The sequence below is a fragment of the Sinohyriopsis cumingii genome, unplaced genomic scaffold, assembly GCF_028554795.1.
Source record: "Sinohyriopsis cumingii isolate HCF-2022 unplaced genomic scaffold, ASM2855479v2 utg000349l, whole genome shotgun sequence".
Lineage (NCBI taxonomy): Eukaryota > Metazoa > Mollusca > Bivalvia > Unionida > Unionidae > Sinohyriopsis > Sinohyriopsis cumingii.
In genome coordinates this window covers 4,616,521-4,643,018 of record NW_028315889.1, presented here as the reverse complement: position 1 = coordinate 4,643,018, position 26,498 = coordinate 4,616,521, and the positions used below count along the sequence as shown (strand labels likewise).

Sequence of the window (26,498 nt, the reverse complement as noted above, 5' to 3'; positions counted from 1 at the left end):
TCACTTGTGTTTCTTGTTCAAGATTGATTTAACTGTGTCTGCAAAGTGATAGGGTACAAAAATTAGTGAGTATAGTGTACATATATGCATACATACATCTACATTTGAATATACATACTAAAGGTTAATGTTGATTGATTGATTGATTGATTGGATTTACGTCGTATGTGCCCAGAAGGGCATGTGCCCAGAAGGTTAATGTTTCTTTCTATTCTTTAAGGGAGTCAAGCTATGACAGTGGCCCTGAATTCCAGTGAGACTGGCAAAATCTTCATTGCCCAGAACTTTACTTACTTCAACTGTAGTAGTTTCACAAGGTAAGAAAAATTATGTACTAAAAGTGTGCCCAATTGTCCAGTCAATTTCTGTAGTATTTATAGTAGGAAGGTAAACTGTCTTTTGCATTCTTTTTGAACTCACTCAGTTTTGGTTATAAAATAGAATTATCCTGCTTAGTATGTATATATTATCCCATTATCTAGGGTGGGTGTGTTGGGGGTACTTGTAACAAGTTCAGACACTTTTATTATCATTCAAATGTTTGCATGACATTGTCTTTGAGGTAGATGAACTGAAGAAAAAAAAACCACTTCTGACTTTGGATTGGTAACCACATATCCTTGTCCAATCAGAACACACTCTGTTCTATCTGTCAGAGATTGGAAAAACATCCAGAAAATGTTACAGTAGCTGCCATTGCTTACTAATGTGCAGTGTTTGCTAAATGATACAATGTGACATCACACATCATCAATTTATTCATCAAGGCAACTTGTAAATTTGATTGATTTCTTCATGGCCAAATGTCAATAAACGTAAATTTTCAATTATGAGCTTATTAGAAAACTTTTTTTTTTGTGCAGATATTTTTGTAAATTTCTAATGGAGTTCTCCTTCAGAGTTGACCATCATTTTCAGACTAATTCCCCCCCACCTTGTTATGCTGTATCACTTCATCAAACTATCCAACATGGATATAAAAGAGTCGAAGTGTTTGACTTGATTTTTGTTCCTGTGGAACAAGAGATGAGTTTAGAATTGCAAACGTTCAGAACTGGTGTGTGGTCACTAGTTTACCTTATTAACTATAAACTGTATGTATTTCAGCTGTAGCCAATGTACAGACAACAGCTGGTCATGTGGCTGGTGTATCTATGAGAATAAATGTGTCCATGAGTCCAGCTCCTGTTACCAAGACATTGTGCTCAGCAAATCAGTGAGTAATGCTAAATTTAAACTTTAAAATGGAAAAATGGGACTTGAATTGAGGGAGGCTACTAAAGATATATTTCTCCTAGTTAATATTGATATAAGGCATATTCCTTGTTAATATTGATGTGATAAAGCATATTCCTAGTTAATATTGATATAAGGCATATTCCTTGTTAATATTGATATAAGGCATATTCCTTGTTAATATCGATATAAGGCATATTCCTAGTTAATATTGATATAAGGCATATTCCTTGTTAATATTGATATAAGGTATATTCCTTGTTAATATTGATATAAGGCATATTCCTAGTTAATATTGATATAAGGCATATTCCTTGTTAATATTGATATAAGGCATATTCCTAGTTAATATTGATATAAGGCATATTCCTTGTTAATATTGATATAAGGCATATTCCTAGTTAATATTGATATAAGGCATATTCCTTGTTAATATTGATATAAGGCATATTCCTTGTTAATATTGATATAAGGCATATTCCTAGTTAATATTGATATAAGGCATATTCCTTGTTAATATTGATATAAGGCATATTCCTTGTTAATATTGATATAAGGCATATTCCTAGTTAATATTGATATAAGGTATATTCCTTGTTAATATTGATATAAGGCATATTCCTAGTTAATATTGATATAAGGCAGATTCCTAGTTAATATTGATATAAGGCATATTCCTTGTTAATATTGATATAAGGCATATTCCTTGTTAATATTGATATAAGGCATATTCCTAGTTAATATTGATATAAGGCATATTCCTAGTTTATATTGATATAAGGCATATTCCTAGTTAATATTGATATAAGGCATATTCCTAGTTAATATTGATATAAGGCATATTCCTTGTTAATATTGATATTATAAAGTATATTCCTAGTTAATATTGATATGATTAAGTATATTCCTAGCTAATATTTATGTGAGAGAGTATATTCCTGGTTAATAATGATATAATAAAGTATTTTATTAGTTAATATTGATGTGATAGGATACATTCCTTGTTAATATTGATATGATGAAGTAAATTCCTAGTTACTATTGATATGGTAAAGTATATTTCTAGTTAATATTGATGTGATAAAGTATATTCCTAGTTACTATTGATATGGTAAAGTGTATTTCTAGTTAATATTGATGTGATAAAGTATATTCTTAGTTAATATTTATATGGTAAAGTGTATTCCTAGTTAATATTGATGTGATAAAGTATATTCCTAGTTAATATTGATATGATAAAGTATATTCCTAGTTAATATTGATATGATAAAGTATATTCCTAGTTAATATTGATATGATAGGGCATATTAATAACTGCAATACTGTACACATATAGAGTGATAAACATGGATATTCTTTAGAGACTTCCTTCAAAATGCAGGGCTCCTGTTAGTAAAGGACAAAAGTTTCTTTGTCCTATGCTGTTCTTTAAAGTTGTAAATACCAAGATCATTAGATAGCATAAAACTGTCTTGTCCATTGATTTCCTATTTTAGATGCAACTTCAAAAAGCATTTGGTACACTACTCCATAAACAGGACAGCAGTCCATAATGGACAAAATGGCAGGTCTTTAAACTGTAATAGGGGATGGAAAATTACCCCATCTAACAACCTAAGACTAGTTTCTGTCACTCAAATAGAAATGTTTAAAGAATATTAAAGATAAATCTAGATTTCTGTGCTGATTTTGTGAAGACATTTTGAATCCATGGTAGTAGATAATTTTATGACTTTACTAGGCCAGTAGATAACTTTCATTATATATGTTATATTCCAGAGAACCTCTGCTGAGTCTGGCATGAGAGGTCCACTCCACTGCCCAAGCATTGATCATGAGGCCACAGGGACCATCTACATCCCTGAGGGGGTAGAAAAGGCAGTCACAATTCAAGGACACAACTTGCCTAGGGTTTCAATATTATCCTTCACTCTAGTACTGGCCAAAGACGAGAAGAGTTTTTGTGATGGTCCTGCTTTTCATTATCACTATTGTGAAATTTTGCACACAGTTTTACCCTGTGGTCCAGCTGGGCTTTAAATGGTGCTCCTTGGACAACATCCAATATGTTCACTACAGTGGCCATGTTGAAAATCTTGTTACTGTTAGTCTCCTGAACAGATGGTCATAATGGCATGAAGTTGTTTTTTAAAGACTTCTTTTGATATTGAGTTGTATGAATGAAAATGGTGCCAATCTAACGTCTTGTATGGTCACCATGGCATTGTATGAAATCATAATATTGCTACTATGGTTGTATTGACATGGGGGTTGCACTAAAATACCTTTGATGATATGTAATTTGTCATAAATAAAATTATGTTGATCTGACATCCAAACATAATGGCCATCTTGAAAATCTTACTGTTACTTAGGATCAAATAGTTTTATCAACATGGGGTTTACTTTAAAACACTTCTTATAGTTTGTCCTAAATGAAAATAGTGCTGATCATTATCTCCAAGATGGCTACTGTGTAACATCTTGTAAATCTTTCTATCACTTATCCTCATGAACAGATGTAGTTGGTTATGTATTAAAGTGATACTGATCTGACATCCCAAATAGCTGCCTTGATAACCACCTTGGAAATCTTGTTATGGTTAGTCAGTCTCATCTAAAGGAAAATGATGTTAATATAAACTTTAACATTGAAATCACTATTTCTCTTAAAAGTATGGTGACATTGACACTTCTTGCAATACATATGCCATTGTTCTGAACAAAAATGGTGCAAATCTAAACTCCAGTATGCCCATGCTTTTGTGTAGTAGTTTGAAAACCAAATCTAACTGACACCAAAGTCAAAAGTCACTGCTTGCACTTTGTATACAATCCTGTCTAGAGGCAGGGATGAAGAGTAATTCTCATTTCCATCAAGCCATCCGTTCTTCCATTTGGCACACAATATCATTAGCTCAACTAGTTCCATAGCTTTTATTTGTTGATATGAATCTTTGTAACTAACATGGCCATTGCCTGAAGATGCACATATGAAGAAATCACTTTGATCCAACAATATTTATAAGAATTATTGCTCTTTTTCCTGCAGCTTAATGCAGGTATGACACAATCTTGTTATGCACAACTATTCCCACTGGTTGCCATAAAAGTTTGTTAATATAATGGTCTTTACCTGGGGATGCACTGGTCAATAAATGACTTCGCTTTTGCAATTTTTTATAAGACTACCGTAGCCTCCCTTATTTTAGTGCATTATATAACCAACTCTTGTAAACACAAACCATTTTGCACATTTTTAGCAGCATAAATTGGAAAAGCTAATTTTGATGGCCTTTTGCCAGTATCCTCTAGCACAAGTTTGTTGTCACAGTTCCTTCTAAACTAGCAGCATAAATTGGAAAAGCTAATTTTGATGGCCTTTTGCCAGTATCCTCTAGCACAAGTTTGTTGTCACAGTTCCTTCTAAACTAGCAGCATAAATTGGAAAAGCTAATTTTGATGGCCTTTTGCCAGTATCCTCTAGCACAAGTTTGTTGTCACAGTTCCTTCTAAACTAGCAGCATAAATTGGAAAAGCTAATTTTGATGGCCTTTTGCCAGTATCCTCTAGCACAAGTTTGTTGTCACAGTTCCTTCTAAACTAGCAGCATAAATTGGAAAAGCTAATTTTGATGGCCTTTTGCCAGTATCCTCTAGCACAAGTTTGTTGTCACAGTTCCTTCTAAACTAGCAGCATAAATTGGAAAAGCTAATTTTGATGGCCTTTTGCCAGTATCCTCTAGCACAAGTTTGTTGTCACAGTTCCTTCTAAACTACTGATAGTATTGTCACAAACCTTTGCAAACATATTTGTCTCAAGGTAACAGCAGCCATCTTGAAAATATTTGTGTCACTTCTATTTCAGAATGGATGGGATTTTCACTAAAAGACTTTGTTGTCTAGTTGGTTCTAAGTGAAAATATTGCTGATCTGATGTCCAGTATGGCTACTATGGTGGCCATCTTGAAAATATTGTCAGAATCCTTTGTCACTGATGATTTTGTATTTGAAAGTACCCCTCTAGGATGGCTACTGCTCTAACTTGGCTTGCAACCAACATATTAGTGCAAGAAAAATTTCCCCTTTTGAGTTGGCACATATTGGGAGCAAATTATCCCCCAAAATTGCTTGTTTTTTCAGTTCTAAACAAGAATATTTATTCCAACATGACAATAAAGTATCTAACTTTAATCCCTGCAAAGAGGTAAATAATCTGATTATTCATATGGCTATTTATTCCTTAGGTGTCGGGTTACTTTCATACTTATTGGTTATTATTAAAATTATCATCATTACAAAGCCCACTGCTGATATGTGCAGATACTGCTCAGCACAAATTAGTGCTATGTTAAACTGGTTGGATAACCCATCTGATTTCTTGCACATAGAGAAAGAAAACATGTCAAACAGGGTAATAGACTATGACAAGTTGATCACATGACAAGTTCACTTCTTTGGTAAATACATATCTTTGTACATAAAGCTGGAAATTAGTTGACAGTGGAATAGTTGCATATGATGGAAAAAGTAGTTGTAAAGGTGCAAAATATTGATGAGGAAGAGAAAAAAATGAAATTATTTCAACTCCTTGAAAATGCAGAGTTCTAGGATCATTGCCAAGAAATTTGCTGTCAAAAAGACTTAAATAAACAATATTGGCAGAGGTAATGAAAATATTCAGCAGAAGTGTGAAAATGGAATGGACAGAGAAAGAAAGATAACTCTTTCCAGGAGAGGTTTATATGCTGAAATGAATCATGGTATGCACCACACATTCCAAATAGAATGATTCAAGAAAAAGCATGACTTTATCAGTAAAAACAAGACTTCCAGATTAAATGATTCAAGATCATTCAAAATGAGATATGTTCACTCACTTGCATGTAATGAGTGGTTACATGTTTTTCAAACCCAGCACAATATCAAACTGATGAAGTGAGTAATCAAGTTATGGAGGATTTGAGCAAATGAAATTTTTAGAATGACATTAATAGGAGTGTTTATCATGTTGATTCCATAACATTCATATATTTATAAGCTGCAGATATTAAATATTTCAGAATTATCTTGCAAGATTCCTATTTCATATGTTGTTTTTACTCACATCTGTATGATCCTCCTCTAGAAAGGCCACCTGTCTTATAAGTTTGCTTTCCTGCTGCAGGAAAGAGGGTCTTATAAGAGGGGACCACTGTACTGTCATGGGGTTATCACTTACTCCTCCTGAAGGATGTTCATATCTACTTGTTGTTTTCACTGAATGACTTCTTATGCCAATGCTGGTCATCCATGGTGCCAATCTGACATCCAATATTCCCTCAGTTCTGGTCATCTGTGGTACCAGTCTGACATCCAATATTCCCTCAATGCTGGTCATTCATGGTACCAGTCTGACATCCAATATTCCCTCAATGCTGGTTATCCATGGTATCAATCTGACATACAATATGCACTCTTTGCTGGTCATCCATGGTACCAATCTGACATTTGATGCTAACTTTATGCTTCAGTCAAAGAGATATGAAGTTATTTTAGTAGAATTCATCTCTGCCAGTAATATTAAAATTCAGTCATTTAAATATATTTGTACAAATGAGAAATATTCTAGAATTTGAATGTGTAGAAATGTTAATTCTTTTCATTTCAGCCTGGTGCCCATGGATACCGTTGCATAGTACAAGTTGGTGTAGTAAAGTATGAAAGCAATGGAACCCTAAGCCATGGAGACATTGTATGTTTTCTCAAAAGAATGGTAGGTTGATCATACCTCATAAAAGTTGTATATAATTCCAGGTATCAAAATACTGCTAATATGTAGTCTCTCTTGAGGCCTTCTTTTTAGTGACAGTGTTCAAAACTTTGCTAGAAACCAGCTGAAATTAGACAATGCAAATAATGAAGCACTTTAAAAAAAGAAAACTAAAATTGATTTTCAAAAATACTACCCATCTCAAGCAACAAAACGCGGTGTAATTCATAGGAAAGAGGTCCTGATAGACTGAGTGGCTTTGAATGGAGAGTGTTTTGGAGTGAGTACATTTTATCTGGGCGAGTTACGTTGCTTCAAATGATGAATAAGACCTTTACAACTAAATTGTGAAAGAGTGACACAACGATGATAGATTGCTTGCACTGGTGGCTAGATATCATGATTTTTTTCATGAATCATGTAGGCATGATAAATACCAAAAAGCTTCAGAACTTGTCTTTTTCAAAAATCCATAATATTAACCAGGACTCTCTCTCTCTCTCTCATTACATTACTTGATTACTTGACTATCATAGTTATGGATTTTTCCTATCTTAGGTTGCCTTATCTTTGTCCCATTTATATGAAATAAATGTTGGTATTCTGGTCTCTATTTGGTGCAGTCTTACTATGAATTCATTAAATATATTGCCACTAATTATCTACATTTGTTTTTAACATAATGATCCCAAAATAGGTTGCTTTTTGTGTGTTTTTGTATGTACAGATTTGTTTAAGTTTTTTTCACAGCACTTTTGTTTTGGTATCTCTTTCCCAATTTACTTAAAATATAATGAACATGCATACTTCCTACATTCAGTACCATTTCTGCTCATGATTCCTGTCCCAAAGTGTGTCCATAGTGTCAAGAATTACTATGGGGTTGCAAGTTGTTAACAGTGTTTCATTTTTTAAAAAATTGTATATGCCTACCATAAAGCTGAGCATATGATGTTAGGATGTTGTTATTCCATCTATATGTATCCAATTTCTGCACAGTAACTCAAGCTGTCGACTGTTTACAGTTACCAAACATTATAGATGGTTTCTGCATTAATTAAGGAAGAATGCTAATGATATAGGGAACAAAAGCTCCAAGGTCAAGGTCAATATTTCCTTTCTCCATAAATCACTCTTACATATTGGTTATGTCACTCAGGCATGGGGTCAAAAGGTTGTATACTTTTGTCAGGTTATGTTAATCAGGTCTTACCCAATTCAGTGTTTATATGGATTATCAGATCGTCACATTCCTCAGTCGCCTTACACTACTTTTGTTCATGGTTTTTGTCCCTGGACATGGCCATTGCTACCATAACATATTTCAGTAGTTTTTTTAATCCAATTTATGCTATATCTGGAATATAAGAGCATTGCATATTCTCTATAGGATCATTCCTGCCCTTGGGAAGGGACCTTGTTTGGACCCATGGGGTCATGGGGTTGTACTCTTTGATAACAGGTTGTCTTATGGGCATGTCATGCACTTCTAAAAACACATTTCTTATTTCTGTAAGAAATTTAGTAGCTTTATTTATCAGAGTAAAAAAGAAAAATAGTACATATTGTTCTTACCAATGTCTTGCATAGGGTCTATCCTTCATTTCAGGTGATACCATCTTTCCACACAGAGGGGAAGTACGAAGCTAAAATATCTATGTTTTGGGGAAATAATTTCAAGCTGGAGGACAATAATGACCTTAGAGGTACAATGCCATGGTCACAAATGGTAGAAACTTTTAATTTGTGTAGACAACAAAATTATGCATTTGCAAAACTAATTCATTGTAATTATTACAGGGAATAAAATTGTTTTCTGTATATTTGCATTGTTTTATTAGAGACCACCATAGAACATCATTAATATTGAATTTAATGTCACATGTTCATTCATATTTCAGGTGTCAGAAATATAGATGTATTATTATATTTTCAATACCAAAAGTGTCAGTTTTACTCTTCTTTTCAAGTTAAACAACTACAGGTAGGTAAATGATGATAAATAGTAGCAACATTATTGTCTTTCATGTGTCCATTCTCATGATTAGGCATTTTTCCAAATAAATATCATCAGTTTGGAACAAAGCAATTCTAGGCAGGATAGAAAACTACCATGATACATTGGAGTGCTGCTTGGACATCCAACATGGCCACAATGGTGGTTATCTTGAAAATCTTGTTATCACTTCTCCTCTTGAATGGATGGTCATATTAGTATGTGGTTATCACTTAAGGACTTCTGGTGATATCTTGTATCAATCCTTCTCTTGAATGGATGGTCATATCAGTATGTGGTTTTCACTTAAGGACTTCTGGTGATATCTTGTATCTGTCCTTCTCTTGAATGGATGGTCATATCAGTATGTGGTTTTCACTTAAGGACTTCTGGTGATATCTTGTATCAATCCTTCTCTTGAATGGATGGTCATATCAGTATGTGGTTTTCACTTAATGACTTCTGGTGATATCTTGTATCAATCCTTCTTTTGAATGGATGGTCATATCAGTATGTGGTTTTCACTTAAGGACTTTTGGTGATATCTTGTATCACGCCTCCTTTTGAATGGATTGTCATATCAGCATGTGGTTTTCACTTAAGGACTTCTGGTGATATCTTATATCAGTCCTTCTCTTGAATGGATGGTCATATCAGTATGTGGTTTTCACTTAATGACTTCTGGTGATATCTTGTATCACTCCTCCTCTTGAATGGATGGTCATATCAGTATGTAGTTTTCTCTTAAGGACTTCTGGTGATATCTTGTATCACTCCTCCTCTTGAATGGATGGTCATATCAGTATGTAGTTTTCACTTAATGACTTCTGGTGATATCTTGTATCAATCCTTCTCTTGAATGGATGGTCATATCAGTATGTGGTTTTCACTTAAGGACTTCTGGTGATATCTTTTTGGTTTTAAATGAAAACAGTGCTAATCTGATATCTAGTATGGACATCATGACGGTTATCTTAAAAATCTTTTTATTGCCCCTGAATGTATAATAGTATCAACATGGGATTTTCACTAAACATTTTTTATGATGTCTAGTTGGTCATCAAAGAAAATTGGACTGATTTGACATCCATCTTTATTTTCATCACCACTGCTAGGATGGCCACATCATCATAGGGACTTCACTGACAGATTTCTTTTGATGACTAGTTGGTCCTAAATGAAAATGGTGCCAATTGGATGTCCAATACAGCCTAGCAGAGTCAAAGTCCTTTCAGGGAACTAACGTTTATCACATGATTTCTCTCCAAATTTTGTATTCAGAGTGTAGTTCATGTTCTTGAGTCTTTAATTCTTGAATGCATGATATAGAGACAGATTATGTAATTAAATAAACTTCCCAAATATCTCATCCAACAGTAGTAGAGGGGCCCTACATGGCCGAGGGGGTCAAACACACTCTCCGTTATGGATCAATGCCATCTCACCTGTGTCTATGAGGGTCTGAGTCTCAGATTCAGCCAATGTGGGTCTGCGAGAAAGCTTGCCAGCAGCTTCTTGTGGGTTGGTGGGTCTTTCCTTGGGTTTTCCCAGTTCTTCCTCCACCAATTATACTGGCCACCATGTATAGCGTATTGTGTGCTGAAAAGTGGTGTTAAACCCTACTACATGCATTTTATGTTGTATTTTGAATGCAAGATCATGTAATTCAGATCACTTTTCCAACTGGCTTTCTTGAGTGCAAATATTCAACATTCAAATACACACATTCAAGCTTCAAGAATAAAAGTGTTTGAACAGTAATGGCCAAGTTAACCTGTGAAGTAGTTTGATTATGTGAGGTATGAGTTTTGATTATGGAAAGTGGAGAAATTGTATATAATTGTGAGGTTTGTTGCATTATTAGAGATCATGTAACTGAAAAGTATCTTCTGTTTGGCTTGCTTGAGTTGCATAATTGAACTTTGAGAGTAGAGTTATTCCACATTATGTCTCCAATGGCTTGCCTAACAAGTCATCACAAGCATCAAAATAAATTTGTATGTCCCTCCCCCCTTGCTTTCATTGGGGCATTTCAGTTTAGTCTTGTCCAATCTGTCCAATCCAAAATTCATAAATAACACATCTGCACAAAACCACTCAGTGTTTACAAATGAAATTTAGCTAGAATGTCTCTTTGCACATATAAATAACTTAGTTAGATTTGAATATCTCTTTGCATATATAAATAACCTAGTTAGATTTGAATATCTCTTTGCATATATAAATAACCTGATTAAATTTGAATAACTGTTTGCATATGTAAATAACCTGGTTAGATTTTTAGGCCATTGTAGCATTATTTTCAGTTGTTTGGCTTTTTGAACTTGAACTTTTTTTCACAAATATTATTTAGTATAATTTAAGCAAAAACCACTTGCAATAGACAAATGAAATTTTGTAGGCAGACTTGTATTTATATGCAAATGACTTGAAATTTAGGGAGAAGTAACATTTTCATTTGGAAAGAATAGGGAGAAGTGAAGTGGGTGCATAGTGAGAAATGCTGGAAAGTGTGTTATTTGGATGGAGAGATATTATGCAATGTAATTTGACCACATGACATCAAAAGAGACAGTAAAAACCATAAATTCTAATTAATTTTAACTTCACTGGAAAATTCAATTAAAACCATTTCTGAACCAGTTTTTAACAATGTACATGAGAGCAGTTGCAATGGTGTCATCACACTATAGTGTTTTTCCAGTAAAACCACAATGGTCACTGACACAAGAACCTGAAATTTACAAGTGCATGTTTTGGGAGTTCATTCAAAGTTGAATGTGAGTCTTTTGGACTGTCAAGTTTTGAAAAGTGTACAAATTAAATTGCTTGTTCTAGTGGCAATTGATGAAATATTGACACCTATTTTGATTACAGTGATGTAATAATCTAGGTACTCATAAAAAATACAGTTATTTGCAAGATATTGATTTTTGTTGCGCTTACATGAAGGTATCTGGCTGAAAATACATGGTGTAGAGACCAAGAGCACATAAACCTGAAGTAAAGGACTGGCCATTTATTAACATATAAACTTTTTTTTCACTTCATTGTTTCTGAAGAAACAAATATCATTGTAGCTATTCATAAATGATAAACAGAAGTATTAATATGGTTATATAAATGAACTATATCCTGATTTCAAACTGAATTGGCACATAGTAAAGAACAAACATGGAGATACTCATGTTATTTGCTTGCATCTATTAATAGAAATGCATTTTGTTATTATTACTAATCACACTTACTATCTTCAGTTCAACATTCCATAGGTAGGTCTACAAATTTAATATTTGTCTAATTACTCATAATAACATTGTGCATGGATTGTTATTATTTACTTTGTTGCTATTTTGCATATTTTCAAAATAAAATAGTACTCTTTTGAAAACAACCATAACCTTATAGCACATTTAAAATTCCACATTTTGGCATTGTTCCATATGTTTCTGATCTTAAGGAAAAATACGTTTTGGCTAAATCTTCCATCACATAATATTTAGACTTCACTTTCTGTAAATTATATATTTTTATTAATTTTTGTGCCCAACGAATTACAAAAAGAGTTAAATGGAGAGGTGCTACCTAGATACAGTGATGTCCGCCATTATTGTCTCTTGACATCTTCACTTAAGGTTTCAGACTTATTTTACGAGGAAAATAATGCAACCATGGCAGTTACAATCTTCAATAAATATATTTAGAAAGTGCCTTACCAATTGTGTTCATAAATACAAATTGTTGTTTATATTTTGCTGTTTCAATTACAAAACACAAGTTGGTATGTTTCCATCATCAAATGAAACAAACAATAATTTGCATGGAATAGTGTTAATGGTCAATCAGCTTTTAAAATACGTGCCTGTGAATGTACAAAAGTTTGTTTTCTTGGCAAAGTTGATATCAACATATGCATAAAATACATTTCACCTGTGGCTTACCTCCCTGAGTTGCTCAGGGGACCTGAGTAAGCGTATCAAAAGCCAAAAACTATTGTCATTCAGTTTGTGGAAAAAAATATCACCGTGAAGTTTATATTTTTCAACAACTTAGTTGCCTACTTTGCCTGGTAGTGTGATCCCTGGATGACGTGATTTATAATATAGCAAGTTTACAATTTTTTTAATGCATTGTTTAAGATGGTGGGGGGATTTTTTACTATTTTGACATTCAACAAAAGACATTTGAGTTTGACAAATGAAATTTGATATGCATATTTACATTCATATCTGGACAACCTAATTAGATTTTGATGCATTTACATCCATATTTCAATTTTCTTCTAAAACATATGAAATTGTCTTGTCTCTGTGTTTTATATGCAGGTGTACAAGTTTTATAAACATAAAGGATTTTTGTATTTTAGTGACCATTTACAAGTGTGAAGTCTTGGCCCAGGGGGAGTGTGGACTGTGTCACAGCATTAATTACACCAATCCAGAGCTGGACTGTGTCTGGTGTGATGAGAACTGTAAATATGAGATGTTTTGTCACATTAGGGCAAGCAGTAATCCTTGTCCAGCACCACAGATTCAGACAGTAAGTAGTGGACTTATTGAGTATTACTAAATTTTTGTCCTCCTTGACATAGGAACCATAGTGGCTTATTGGTTGCCATTCTAAACTCATAATCACTTAGCTGCAGGTTCAAATCTTGCCCAGACCAATTTAAATTGTCTGCAATGGTGTGTTTCTAAACCAAACGCAGTGCTTAGATTCCATTATCTATAAATAGGCTTTCATGATGCTGATTTTCCATTAAACAGCAGTCAACCAACCAACCATATATTTTAAATGAAACTTAAATTAGAGGGTTTGCAATGTTTATGCAGAAACCACATTTAGCAGTCAGAGTAAGAATGTATATATGTGTCTAAAGTGGGGAACTCTATGGTCGCCAAGTTATGAGTTGAGGGTGAGTCACCTGTTCCAGGGGTATGACCCATCGTTGGTGTTGTCTAATTTAATTTTGTTGTGTCCTTCTGTAGCCATATAGGGATGTTATCTCAATTGTCTCAGAGTTATTACCCAGAGTTATGTACCCTACCCAAGTAGCAGGACACAGGGTATGTGTTGGATATGTATCAGATTTCATCTCATTTCATTCAAATCTATGTATGTGTCATAAGATGGGCTATGACCAATGGACAACCTTTCCATGCCCCTTGGCCATAACCCAAGGTTGCAATCTTAAAGCCTGTTACACATGTTATAACCATAGCCTTGATGATGCTACAAGCCAACTTTTAGTTTGAGGTTGTGGGTTCAATCCCCAGCCAACTTTCAGAATTATAGTGCCATGTCAAAAGTGAGTGGACAACAGTTAGAAGAGTTTACACCATTTTAACAAATTAAAATTTTCCTATAGTCACTGGATGAATAAGATTTGTCCCATAAGCTTGACTTTATCTGTGTGCACCAATGAATATCTTGACTGTAATCTGAAATTAGTAGCCAGTGATATTTTAAAACTTCCCTCATGATATAAGCAAGATACAATGCCTCACAATAAGGAATTGCCATCATCAGAAGCAGACGATATTTCAGTCAGTCAAGAAAGATATTAGTTGTAGCAAGATATATGAAGCAACCAAATTATCATGTTGTGCAGTTTCAAAATATTTGTCAAAGGTTTCAATAGAGGAGTCCATAAAAAAAAATTTAGGTGGAGTTTACAAAAATAAAGAGAAAAAGGGGTGATCATATTCTCCCTTGTTGTGCTCATCAAATTATTTTACAATATTTTGTAGGGCCTGACTTTAACATTAAATAAGTCTGTCATTTATCATGTTGGACCATAGCTTTGAAAAGGTCTGTAATTTATCATGAGAATGTCAGACAAACTAGTTGAACTATGCACAATCAGTCCATTGTCCATTTCACTGCATCATGTTAAAGATAAATAGAATTTGGATGAATGAGACTGAAATCTATTGCAAAGATGACAGATCATAATTATCACTCACAACACAGTTGCATAGTAGGTAGGTTCATCTGTGCTTGTTACACATGGTACAGGTGGGTACAACATGGTACAGGTGGGTACAACATGGTACAAGTGGGTACACATGGTATGGGTGGGTACACATGGTACAGGTGGGTACACATGGTACACATCTTAAAATCATGCATAGTGGTGGACTAGAATGTGAGCCATCAGGCCGCCCTATTTTATTGTTGATATTTACATTTGTGAAGGAATTGTATCTACCATAATGAATTTTCTCTGTCTACAGTTTGCACACTTTACTGGTTTGCTACAAATCTTGAATTTTAGCTCTATTTAAAGTCACCTATTAAATCAAAAAAGAAAGATAATCAGCTGTCCACTGTATAATAAAGAATGTTTTCTTTGATTTAGGTTTACCCTCTCACAGGGCCTATTGGTGGTGGAACCCTTGTAAACATATCTGGGAAGGACCTTGGGTCCAAATTTGAGGAGATCCAGAATTCAGTTACTATAGCAGGGATTCGCTGTGCTCCTTTAAGGGACAAGTACCAGCCTTCCCAGTGGATTATTTGTAAATTGGGACCCAGCTCCTCTACCACCAGTGGAGTCATCAGTGTGACCCTTCCTAACAGAGAGATTGTACACTTCAGGGACCGTTTCAGATATCAGGTAGATTTATCCATTTTTTGTCATAGCTGTATTAGATATATGGTAAGAAACAGATGTTACTTAATATGACTTCAATGGCATATTTGAAGATACAGATGTTACTTGTCATGATTGCATTAGCAATTATGGCAAAATATAGATGTCACTTGCCTTAACTGCATTAGCATATGGCAAGACAGAGATGTTGTCATGGCTGCATTTGCATATGGCAAGACAGTGATGTAAGTTGTCATGACTGCATTAGCATATGGCAAGACAGAGACATCTGTTGTAATGACTGCATTAGTATATGGTAAGACATATATCACTTGTCATGACTGCATTAGCATATTGTAAGACAGATATCACAAGCCATGACTGCATTAGCATATAGCAAGACAGAGATATTATTTGTCATGACTGCATTAGCATATGGCAAGACAGATATTGTCATGACTGCATTAGCATATGGCAAGACAGAGATGTCATTTGTCATGACTGCATTAACATATGACAAGACAGATATTACTTTTCATGACTGAATTAGCATATGGTAAGACAGATATAATTTGTCCTGACTGCATTAGCATATGGTAAGACAGATATAATTTGTCCTGACTGCATTAGCATGTGGTAAGACATATCTCTTGCCATGACTGCATTGCATTTGGCAAGACAGATGTAATTTGTCATGACTGCATTAACGTATGGCAAGATAAAGCTGTCACTTGTCTTGGGGCATTAAGATTTTATTCTAGTTTAGGCAGGTTAGACTCAGAATCAGATCTGTGGATGGCTCTTACAGTTCTGAGTCACCTGAGTCCTTGCCCTGGTGATGTTGGTCATCAGGTGATAGGCATCAGGCACTTGGTGTCAGACACTGGTCACTCGGTGCCAGAAACAGGTCACTGACACTGACACTGACACTGAGCCTTCCTTTAGGTTATTATGGTACAGAGATAAGTATTGGGCCAAGTCCCCCCCCCCTCTCCAGACTACCTTTTCATCCGATGGGGGACTGGGAAGTGGCTTACAGACACCAGATTAGTACAAGGGATTGGATTTGCAACCTCCCTTCCTTATTATTCCTTTTAATCCCACTGAGATGTGAGGCCTTCCTCTGCAGGGAAGCAATTGGGTCTTTTCCTACATGCAGCCTCAGTTACCTGAAGAACCTGTTTATGTTGAATTTTTCCCCACTTATCTCGATGCCTGTTAAGTCAATAACCCCATTATGTCAGGCATAAGTTTCAGTCTGAAGTAACACGTGGACCCGCATATTTCGATGAAACGATTCAAAAGCACGTATGTTACATGTACAAGGTTCACACTCCTTACTGGTCCATATAATTCCCATTTTGGATGATAAAGCAGTTCAAGTGGGTATTTATACAGGGACCTGAGCTCACCTTCTGTGAAAACACAGGAACTATTAGAACAAAAGGTTAATTCATTAGTGACTATTGTTTGGCATGCTGACCTTTTTTAGCCTTGTTAAACCTAATGAAAGAGGAATCTCTGTCACCAATGTTTCAGGGATAGTGCTTTCCATTCTGTCTGGTGTATATTTTATAATTCTCTATAATTAATTCTATATACCTTGATTTCCTTCATAGGAATCCAAAATGACTGTGTATATACATGAGAATTAATTACTAGGTCATCATTCAAGTGTGTCTACTACACACAAGTGCATATAACACTAATTGAGTAACATCATTTTTTGGTGATGTATGCTTAGTCATGAGAGAATATGGGCTTGTGTGTGCAGGCAAGTCGATCGGTGCTGTTTACCTGTGGACCATGGGTTAGAATCAACATAGAATACTAATTAAAAATTCTCTAACCTGTACGATAGTATTATTTGTATTAAAATATTAATTCTGCCTATTATTATCAAGCATTCTTCTATAGGAATCCAGGGATAGCACTTTCCGTTCTGTCTGGTGTATATTTATAATTGTCTCTCTCCTTCACTCTCTCTCTCTCACCACTCCGATGGCCTAATGGTCTGAGTGTCCACCTTGGATGTGGGAGGTCATGGGTTCAATGCCCAGCCGAGTCATACCAAAGACTTACAAAAATTGTACTGACAGCTGCCTTGCTTGGCACTCAGCATTAAGAGGTTAGTGCTAGGACTGGTTGGCCTGGTGTTAGGATAATGTGTCTGGGTGGGACATGATGCTACATGTCTGCGGCATGATGCCCCAGTGCTAGACATCACTATAAACTGCCACATTGCAGACATAGTAGCAATATGACTGATTTTATTTTAAAGCTACGTTAAAAATCCAAATCACACACACACACTCTCTCTCTCTCTTTATATATATATATATTTGCACACATATGTAAACTGATGGATGTGATTGGGATATTCAGGATGGTAAAATACAGTTAGAAATGTTTAGTTTCTCACTCCTGAATCCATAGTATTTTATATCTCACTTGCTTTTTATTGCTTTTACTCTATTCAGTTGTATTTTAATTTTTCACAGAATGAAAACAATAAAAGCATTGTCTTTTGACTCTTTAGATTATATTGTATTTTTTTAGGATATTTTTCTAATTGTATATGTATTATTTTCCCTTTTATTTTAATTCAGAATTCATACAGTCCTCAGCTGTTTTCTATTTCAGGACCCTGTCATTTCCAGCATTAAACCAAGCATAGGTCCAATTTCTGGTGGCACCACCATAACCATATATGGAGATTATCTTAAGACAGGAAGACAGATTACAGCATCAGTTGGCAATATAGAATGCATGGTCATGAGGTATGCTAGACTGCTTCCAGAAATTAGGTTACTGTTTTGTATTTTTGCTGACTCTTTTAAATGGGTAGTGATAGAATAATCAAACACAAATTGGACTCGGATAATTTTAGAATATTCCAAGACTCAGCTGGCATTAATGAGTGTTTTACAGATCAACTTTAGCTACACTGGTTGTAGACCAGAAAGCTCATTAGATGGTGTGTTGTCTGTAGAGGTGAGCTAATTAATCAATATATCAATGTATCAATAGATTTTCCTATCGATACAAGAGATGCAGAGTCAATTGAAAATGATATAAAACTTGTACAAGACAATTTTAATCTTCAGCAGTGTTCAATTAAGTATTAGTTTTTTTCCTTTTTATTCTCGAAATTGAGAACTCATTTGTGACAGTTATGGCAAGCATATGTACTTATTTCTGTGAGTGTAAAAACAAAAGAAAACAAAAATATTGACAACATTCACTTGCCTTCTTCAAATTAACACAAGGTGACTAACTCACAGGGATTAACCCTCCCACCCCCAATTCCATGCTAATTGATTTATCTGATCAGCCACTGATAATATATATATGAACATATAGGAGACATTCCAGACTTGTTCCTTGATTTAAATACATTTCTGATCATTTAATATCCATTTGCATATGAAACGTTTCTACTGCATCATATCTTGTCAACTTGAACTTGAAGGCTGCACTTCCAATGTGATCACTGATTACTTCTAGGCACACCAGAAGCATTGCATAAAAGCTTGATCAAAATGGGTACAAAGCAACAGATAAGCTTTGGGCAAAATTGAATATGTAAGTACTTAAATAGTACAACGGGAAAATGTCTCCTTTTTTATTATATGTAATGTGAAGACAGGATAAAGCCAATTTTAGCCCAGAATCAGCGAGGTTCCAATCTGCATGAGTTATGGTCACCTTGTCTTAATTTGTTGAATGGGAGTGGGTATTGTCAGTCATTTCCTTTTTCACTCAAAGACACTAGTACAACAACAGTTGTTTTACAGTAGCAGTAAGTATAAGGTCATGGATTTTGTCTTTAGTCATCTCTGCTATCACACTCGGATGTTCTAGGATAAGATTCCACACTCAGACTAGCTGAAGATTAGAATTTTCTTGAAGAAGGAAATTGCACTATTTCTACTTTTTTGAAGAAAACACAATAATGCTTTCAAAATTAAGGTAATGACATGAAATTGGATGAATTTAAAGCAGTCATGCCATGCAGGACAAAAATTGTGGTGACCATGAGGAGTCAAGCAATAATCAAATGTAATAGTATCATATAGCCTAAAAGGTTGAGTAAAAAATCACTGACAACTAAAAGGTAGTCTGTTTGGAAGTATTTTTTTTTTGTCTTCTCAAGAATGAGAATGGCACATGAACTAATGATAAATCTATGTCTGTCTGTAATATGAATCTGGAAATACAACCAAAATGTCAACACATATAAAATGGCACCACTCTATCATTAACAAACCTTTAAAAGATCAGATTGATATGTGTATCAATAATGTATGGTATCATATGGTGTGTATCATGAATCATATCAATATGTATCACAGGTGTATTGTTTCATCCATAGTGGTCTGTAATCCATCCATCATTTGTTCATTGTCCATCTGTCCGTTAACACAAGTTTTTTATTACTATTAAACTACCTGGAGGATTGCCATTGATATTACACACACATCATCTCATAATCTCATGGTCCTGAATGAAAATTTTACTACTTGGACATCCAATATGGCCACAACAATAGTCATCTTGAAAATCTTGTTATTGCTACTTCTCCTGAATGGATGGTCATATCAAGATGTGGTTTTTATTGAAAGACTTGTTATGATAGCTGGTCCTAATTGACAATGGGCAGATTGATATCCATTGTGGTTTTTATTGAAAGACTTCTTATGATAGCTGGTCCTAAATGACCATGGGCAGATCTGATATCCAATGTGGCCACAACATTGGCCATCATGAAACTTTTGTTATTGCTACTCCTCTTGAACAGAAAGTCATATTGACTTAGGGTTTTCATCAAAAGACTACCTATAATGTCTAGTTGGCATAATGGTATAATGTCTAGTTGGTATAATGGTATAATGTCTTGTTGGTATAATGGTATAATATATAGTTGGTCCTAAATAAAATGGGACCATTCTTGCAAATCTTAACATTGACACCCTTCCTGGAGAGAAAGTCATATTGACTTAGGGTTTTCACCAGAAGACTTCATAGGATGTATAATTGCTCCAAAATGAAAATAGTGCTGATTTGATTTCCATAGTAGCCATCTTGAAAATCTTACATTTACTCCTCCCAAATGGTTGGTCATATCAACATGGGGTTTTGATAAAAGGACTTTTTATGATGTCTAGTTGGTTATAATTGAAAATAGTGCAGAGATGATATCCAGTATGGCTGCAGCAATAGCCATCTTGAAAATCTAATATTGCCATTGGGTTTTACCTGAATGACAACTAATATTGCCATGGGGTTTTGCCTGAATGGCAACTAATATTGATATGGGGTTTTACCTGAATGACAACTACTATTGCCATGAGTTTTACCTGAATGTCAAATAATATTACCATGGGGTTTTACCTGAATGACAACTAATACTGCCATGGTTTTTTTACCTGAATGACAAATAATATTGCCATGGGGTTTTACCTGAATGACAAATAATATTGCCATGGGGTTTTACCTGAATGACAAGTAATATTACTATGGGGTTTTACCTGAATGACAAATAGTATTGCCATGGGGTTTTACCTGAATGACAACTGATACTGCCATGGTTTTTTTACCTGAAAGACAAATAATATTGCCATGGGGTTTTACCTGAATGACAAATAATATTGCCATGGGGTTTTACCAGAAGACTTCTTATGATTTCTAGTTGACCCAAAATGAAATTGATGCTGCACAAACATCCAATATGGCCACCATATCAGCCATCATGAAAATATCATTTTTACTACTCCATCGGAATGGATGGTCATATCAACATGGAGTTTTCACTTAACAAGGTCTTTTGATGTGTGATTGATTCTGATGGTACAATTGAGACTTTCAGTATGCCTGCCACATTGGCTATCTTGAAAATTTTCTTATTAAGGGTAGATGGTCACAAATTAAAATGCTGCCATTCTAAATTCTAATATGACCGTTACTATTGCCATTTTGAAACTCTTGTTTTCATTACTTCTTCTAGATAGTGGTCATATCATCATTGTGATTTGAACAAAAATCTTCCTATGAAATAGAAATGATGCCAATATCTGATATCAAATAAGGCTACAATGGCATCCATCTTGAATATATTGTTGTCTGTGCTTTACCTAAATGGAAAGTCATACAAACATGGGGTTTGCACCATGATTCGTATGATGTCTTGTTGGTCTGAAATGAAAATTGTGTCAGGCTGATGTCCAATATGTCCACCACAGCAGCTAATTTGAAAGTCTTGTTATTGCTGAAGAATATCAAAGATGGTTTCAACAATCCACAGTTAAAAGGAAAAAAGGTCTTATAATGAATTTCCGAGGAAACAAATTTAGCCAGTAGATCATCAATGCCTTCAAGGCGCTCTCATTGTATACAAATCTCAAGCCAGACTTAGTATATATTACAGACAACTACTTAGGTTCCTATAGACCATAATTTAAATGTTTGGTGGTAAGATTGGCATGATCTAGCCAAGAGGAAACGTTTAAAATGATGAAAACAATATGATGCATGCCTCATTTTTTACCCAAAATAATCCCTTGTAATGATCAGTTTGGTGAGATCTCCCCATTTACACTGTACATCTAGTAGTACCTATGTGGCTACACTGATGAAATAAAAAAAAATAGTGTTAGATTTAAGTCTACTAATGCAGGTAATTGATCCATATACAGCTTCTGAAGAAAAATGACACTAATTGTTTTCCTCATAAGTATTTTCAGTTAATGAGCAACCTTCATTCTTTTAAATATGGTATTTGATATTCCACCACATATAGATTGATTCCATAGCTCATAGAATAATTAGTTGGCTGTGACCATTATGTTATTATGGTGTCTGTACATGTTATAACATTTGCATGTTTGTCCTTGTACTTTGTAGCAGTAGAAAAGATTTTAAAGAAACTATGCCTTAGTATATTTCATGATTAGATAGTATGTCACATAACATGGCCACACAACCTGCCTCAAAATCAAGGTCACAACAAGGCAAAATGAAATTCTTTCACTTTTATCCTTCTCAGTAACTTTATGAACTGTAAATATATTTTGATACAATATTCATCAAAGCAACTGTCATTTCCCATTGGTTAAAATTAAATGGTCATATCTTTAAAACTGCCCAGTGCATAATTCCATTCAAATAGTATTCAAGGTACATAAGTACATTTTCCTTTAATGTCAAGCTCACAGCAATGAAAAACATCATTCTGTGACATATCTTTATTTAGAGTATAACTTCAGAAGATATTTTAATGAAACTTAGCACAAAAAAATATGACAAGATGGTGAACCATGTAGGCACACTCCTTACCCCAAGGTCAAGACCACATGAAGAAAAATGTACCTGAATTATGTTTGTGTCCAGAGCATTAATTGTGGATCATAGTTACGCTATTTTAATGAAACTTTATAAGTTACATATCAAGACTTGACAGTGTGTGACATGCCATAGCCATATTCCCTGTTTTAAAGTCAAGGTCATGGCAATAATCATAGAAATTAGTGACCACTGTCCATGTACTGGTATAACTTTTGAAGATATTTAGTGAATTGCCTCTTAGAGATATTTGCTTGATGGTGTCTTTCATATTTAGTCATATTTTGGTCCCTAGTGTCATGATCAAGGTCACAAGAGTTAATGTAAGTTAGTGTTCGGTTTCTATGCCCATTCTTTCACTTTTTAACCACAGCTAAATCTTTAACCAGGCCTAAACCTTATCATTCACTAGTCAAGCATCTAGATTGAAGGTCAAGGTCATTAGTAGAGAAAACTACACAAGGTAGGTGTATCATGTGCCATTTGTAGTGTTCTTGTTAACCTGCACCAATGATATTCTTGTTAACCTGCACCAATGATATTCTTGTTAACCTGTACCAATGATAACCATTGATATTCTTGTTAACCTGTACCAATGATATTCTTGTTAACCTGCACCAACAGTGTTCTTGTTTACCTGAACTAATGTTCTTGCTAACCTGCACCAACAGTGTTCTTGTAAGCCTGCACCATTGGTGTTTTTGTTAACTGCACCAATGGTGTTCTTGTTAACCTGCACTATTGGTGTTCTTATTAACTGACTCAGTGGTATTCTTGTTAACTGCACCAATGGTGTTCTTGTTAACTACACCAATGGTGTTCTTGTTAACTGCACCAATGGTGTTCTTGTTAACTGCACCAATGGTGTTCTTGTTAACTACACCAATGGTGTTCTTGTTAACTGTACCAATGGTGTTCTTGTTAAATGCACCAATGGTGTTCTTGTTAACTGCACCTGGAACCTGCAGTGAAAAAGCAAAATGTAGTCATTACTCAATAATCTTTCAATGTTGAATTAAAAAGTGTATCCAGGTCTTGTTTAGGTTTTTTGTTGTAGAAAAAATGACAATAAGATTTAGATGATAAAAGAATCGTGAAAATCAACTAATAGGTATTTATGTATTTTCTAATAAAAATTTCAGTGAAAAAGTATATGGTGTCTGAGACGTCTGGATTTCTTCCTGTAAAACTTTCACCCAATTTTTTCCATAAAAGAGAACTTCATCAGAATTGGAATAAATACATAAATTATTGTTGAGTTTGTACTTCATTATAAACTTGTTAATTTTATTCAGATTATAATGTACATGGTGCATAATGTCTTTTAAAATTGTCTTTGATCAAAATGGTTGACTTAGGATTTGTTTTAAACATGTCAGGACATAAATCCTCGTAAATTTTGGTTTCAGAGAATTAGTTACAGATAGAATAGCCTACTGTGAGACCAAACCAACAGATCATCCCTATCAAAAGCCGGAGTCTTTTACCATGTATTTTGATGGCTATGAGGTAAAAAATACCAGGGTCAACTTCCAGTATCTGCCTGATCCAACCATATTGTACATCACCCCCAGGAAAAGCTTTATCAGGTAATTTTTCTGGAGTCAGAAGGATATATTGATATTAATGGAACACCAAAATGAGTATTTCATACTGAAGCAATTGGAGTAAAGTGTTTTGCCCAGAGGCATTCTGTAGCACCTTCCAGGTTTATTTGGGCAGCAAGTGTCAATGAAAATGGAGCTAGATCCATTGTCTGTCGTCTATCTATCAACACTTTTGAACACTGAGATTTTAATTAGGCTTGATATGTAAAATTTATATAACAAGATGTCACATGAGTTTGATTGTGAGCAACATACATTCATATTAATGAGGTAATCTTGTATCTGATTGGCTGAGCTTTTGAACACCAAAATGGCCATATTTCTCTTCAGGTTTTGATGAGATTTAGTAAGCTTATGTTGTCATTGTCTTAAATGAGTGTGATTATGAGTGAGTGTTATGTATATTTCAGTTGCATTGTTTGTTATATAATGTCATGTTGGTCTGAAATACAAATGGTGCTGATCTTGCAGCCAATATCACTGATGTGGTGACCAATATTATTGCTCATGAGTATAGGATTGTTTCAGCAATCAGCAGTTATAAAGAAGATGGATTCCTGGACATGCCATTGGAACATCAGTATCTTCAATGGACTTTGTTTATAAGCTCTGCTAATCACATACTAGAAAAGCTTAAAGGATGGTGTGTTTGTCCATCATTTGATGTCCATCATTTAGCACAAGTTTGTTATTGCTACTTGTCCTAGATTACTTAGGTGATTGCCATGAAACTTTACACACACAAATTCATCCCATGGTCTAGTTTGTCTTAGATGAAAATGGTGCTGCTGATACATCTAATATGGTCACCACAGCAACTATTTTTATAATCTTGTTATCATTATTCCTCCTGAATGACTGGTTCGATTAACATGGGCTTTTCTCTAAAAGACTTCTTATGAAGTCTCCTTGGTCTTGAAAGAAAATGGTACTGATCTAACATCCATTATGGTCACCACAGCAGCAATCATAAAAATCTTGTTATTGCTATTACTCCTGAATGGGTTGTCATATTAACATGGGGTTTTTCACTAAAAGATTTTTATTATGATGTATGTTGGTCTCAAAGGAAAATGGTGCTGATCTGGTTTTCAATATATCCACCCTGTCAGCCATTTAGAAAATCATGTTACTGCTACTTCTGAATGTATGATAATATATCAACATAGGGTTTTCACAAAAAAACTTTTTATGATGTCCAGTTACTCCTAATTGAAAATGTTTCTGCTGTGAGGTACAATATGGCCACCAGTGGCCATATTAAAAATCTTTGTATCATATCTCCAATTGAACAGGGGCCATGATGGCTCAGTGGTTAGCATGCCAGACATACCACAAATAAGGGTACAGGTACTAATAAGCTATCATGGTGTGTCCTTGGGCAAGGCACTTTGCTCCAAATGATTTGGCACTAAATAACCTACTTGTGTTACTGTGACATAAAGCTCCTGAACAGGAAGTTGTATTTAATAGGGTTTTCACCAAAAGACTTCTAATGATGTCCATTTGGTCTTAAATGAACTTGTGCCAATTTTTACATATAATATGGCTGTGACTGAAAATCTTGTTATTGCTACTCCTTCCAAATTGAATTCATATAAACATGAGGTTTTTATTAAAAGACTTATTATGATGCCTACTTGTTCCTAAATAAAAACAGCAAATTCTTTCATTAAACTTGGGCATTTTGAGTGAGAATTAAGAGTTTAATGTTGTTTTTTTTCTGAGTTTATCATGGTATAAACTGGCATTTGCCAATTCACACTTATAACATCACATGAAGGGCATTACATAAGCTTTCTGAATTGGCAATTGACAGTTTATACCATGTTAAAAAAGAACATTAAACTCCTATAATTGTGTGCTCAATATTTCAAGTAATGATGTGAATGGCTTTCATCAACAGACTGAAAGTGATTTGGCAGATTCATCACTGTTCAGACATGCTAGTGTTATAATTTAATTCTTCAAA

General features: G+C 34.6%; 1 protein-coding gene across 1 annotated transcript in view; it reads left to right on the top strand.

Annotated features, from left to right (window-relative positions):
* Window positions 1–26,498, top strand: part of LOC149774348 (plexin-B-like) — a 253,049-nt gene that overhangs the window by 138,263 nt on the left and 88,288 nt on the right. Inside the window, exons 9-17 of the mRNA XM_089945411.1 lie at window positions 221–317; window positions 1,108–1,216; window positions 3,016–3,147; window positions 6,886–6,990; window positions 8,597–8,693; window positions 13,350–13,522; window positions 15,345–15,602; window positions 18,222–18,358; window positions 24,329–24,508. Of these exons, the coding sequence (XP_089801537.1) occupies window positions 221–317; window positions 1,108–1,216; window positions 3,016–3,147; window positions 6,886–6,990; window positions 8,597–8,693; window positions 13,350–13,522; window positions 15,345–15,602; window positions 18,222–18,358; window positions 24,329–24,508 (1,288 nt within the window). The remainder of the gene's footprint in view (window positions 1–220; window positions 318–1,107; window positions 1,217–3,015; window positions 3,148–6,885; window positions 6,991–8,596; window positions 8,694–13,349; window positions 13,523–15,344; window positions 15,603–18,221; window positions 18,359–24,328; window positions 24,509–26,498) is intronic.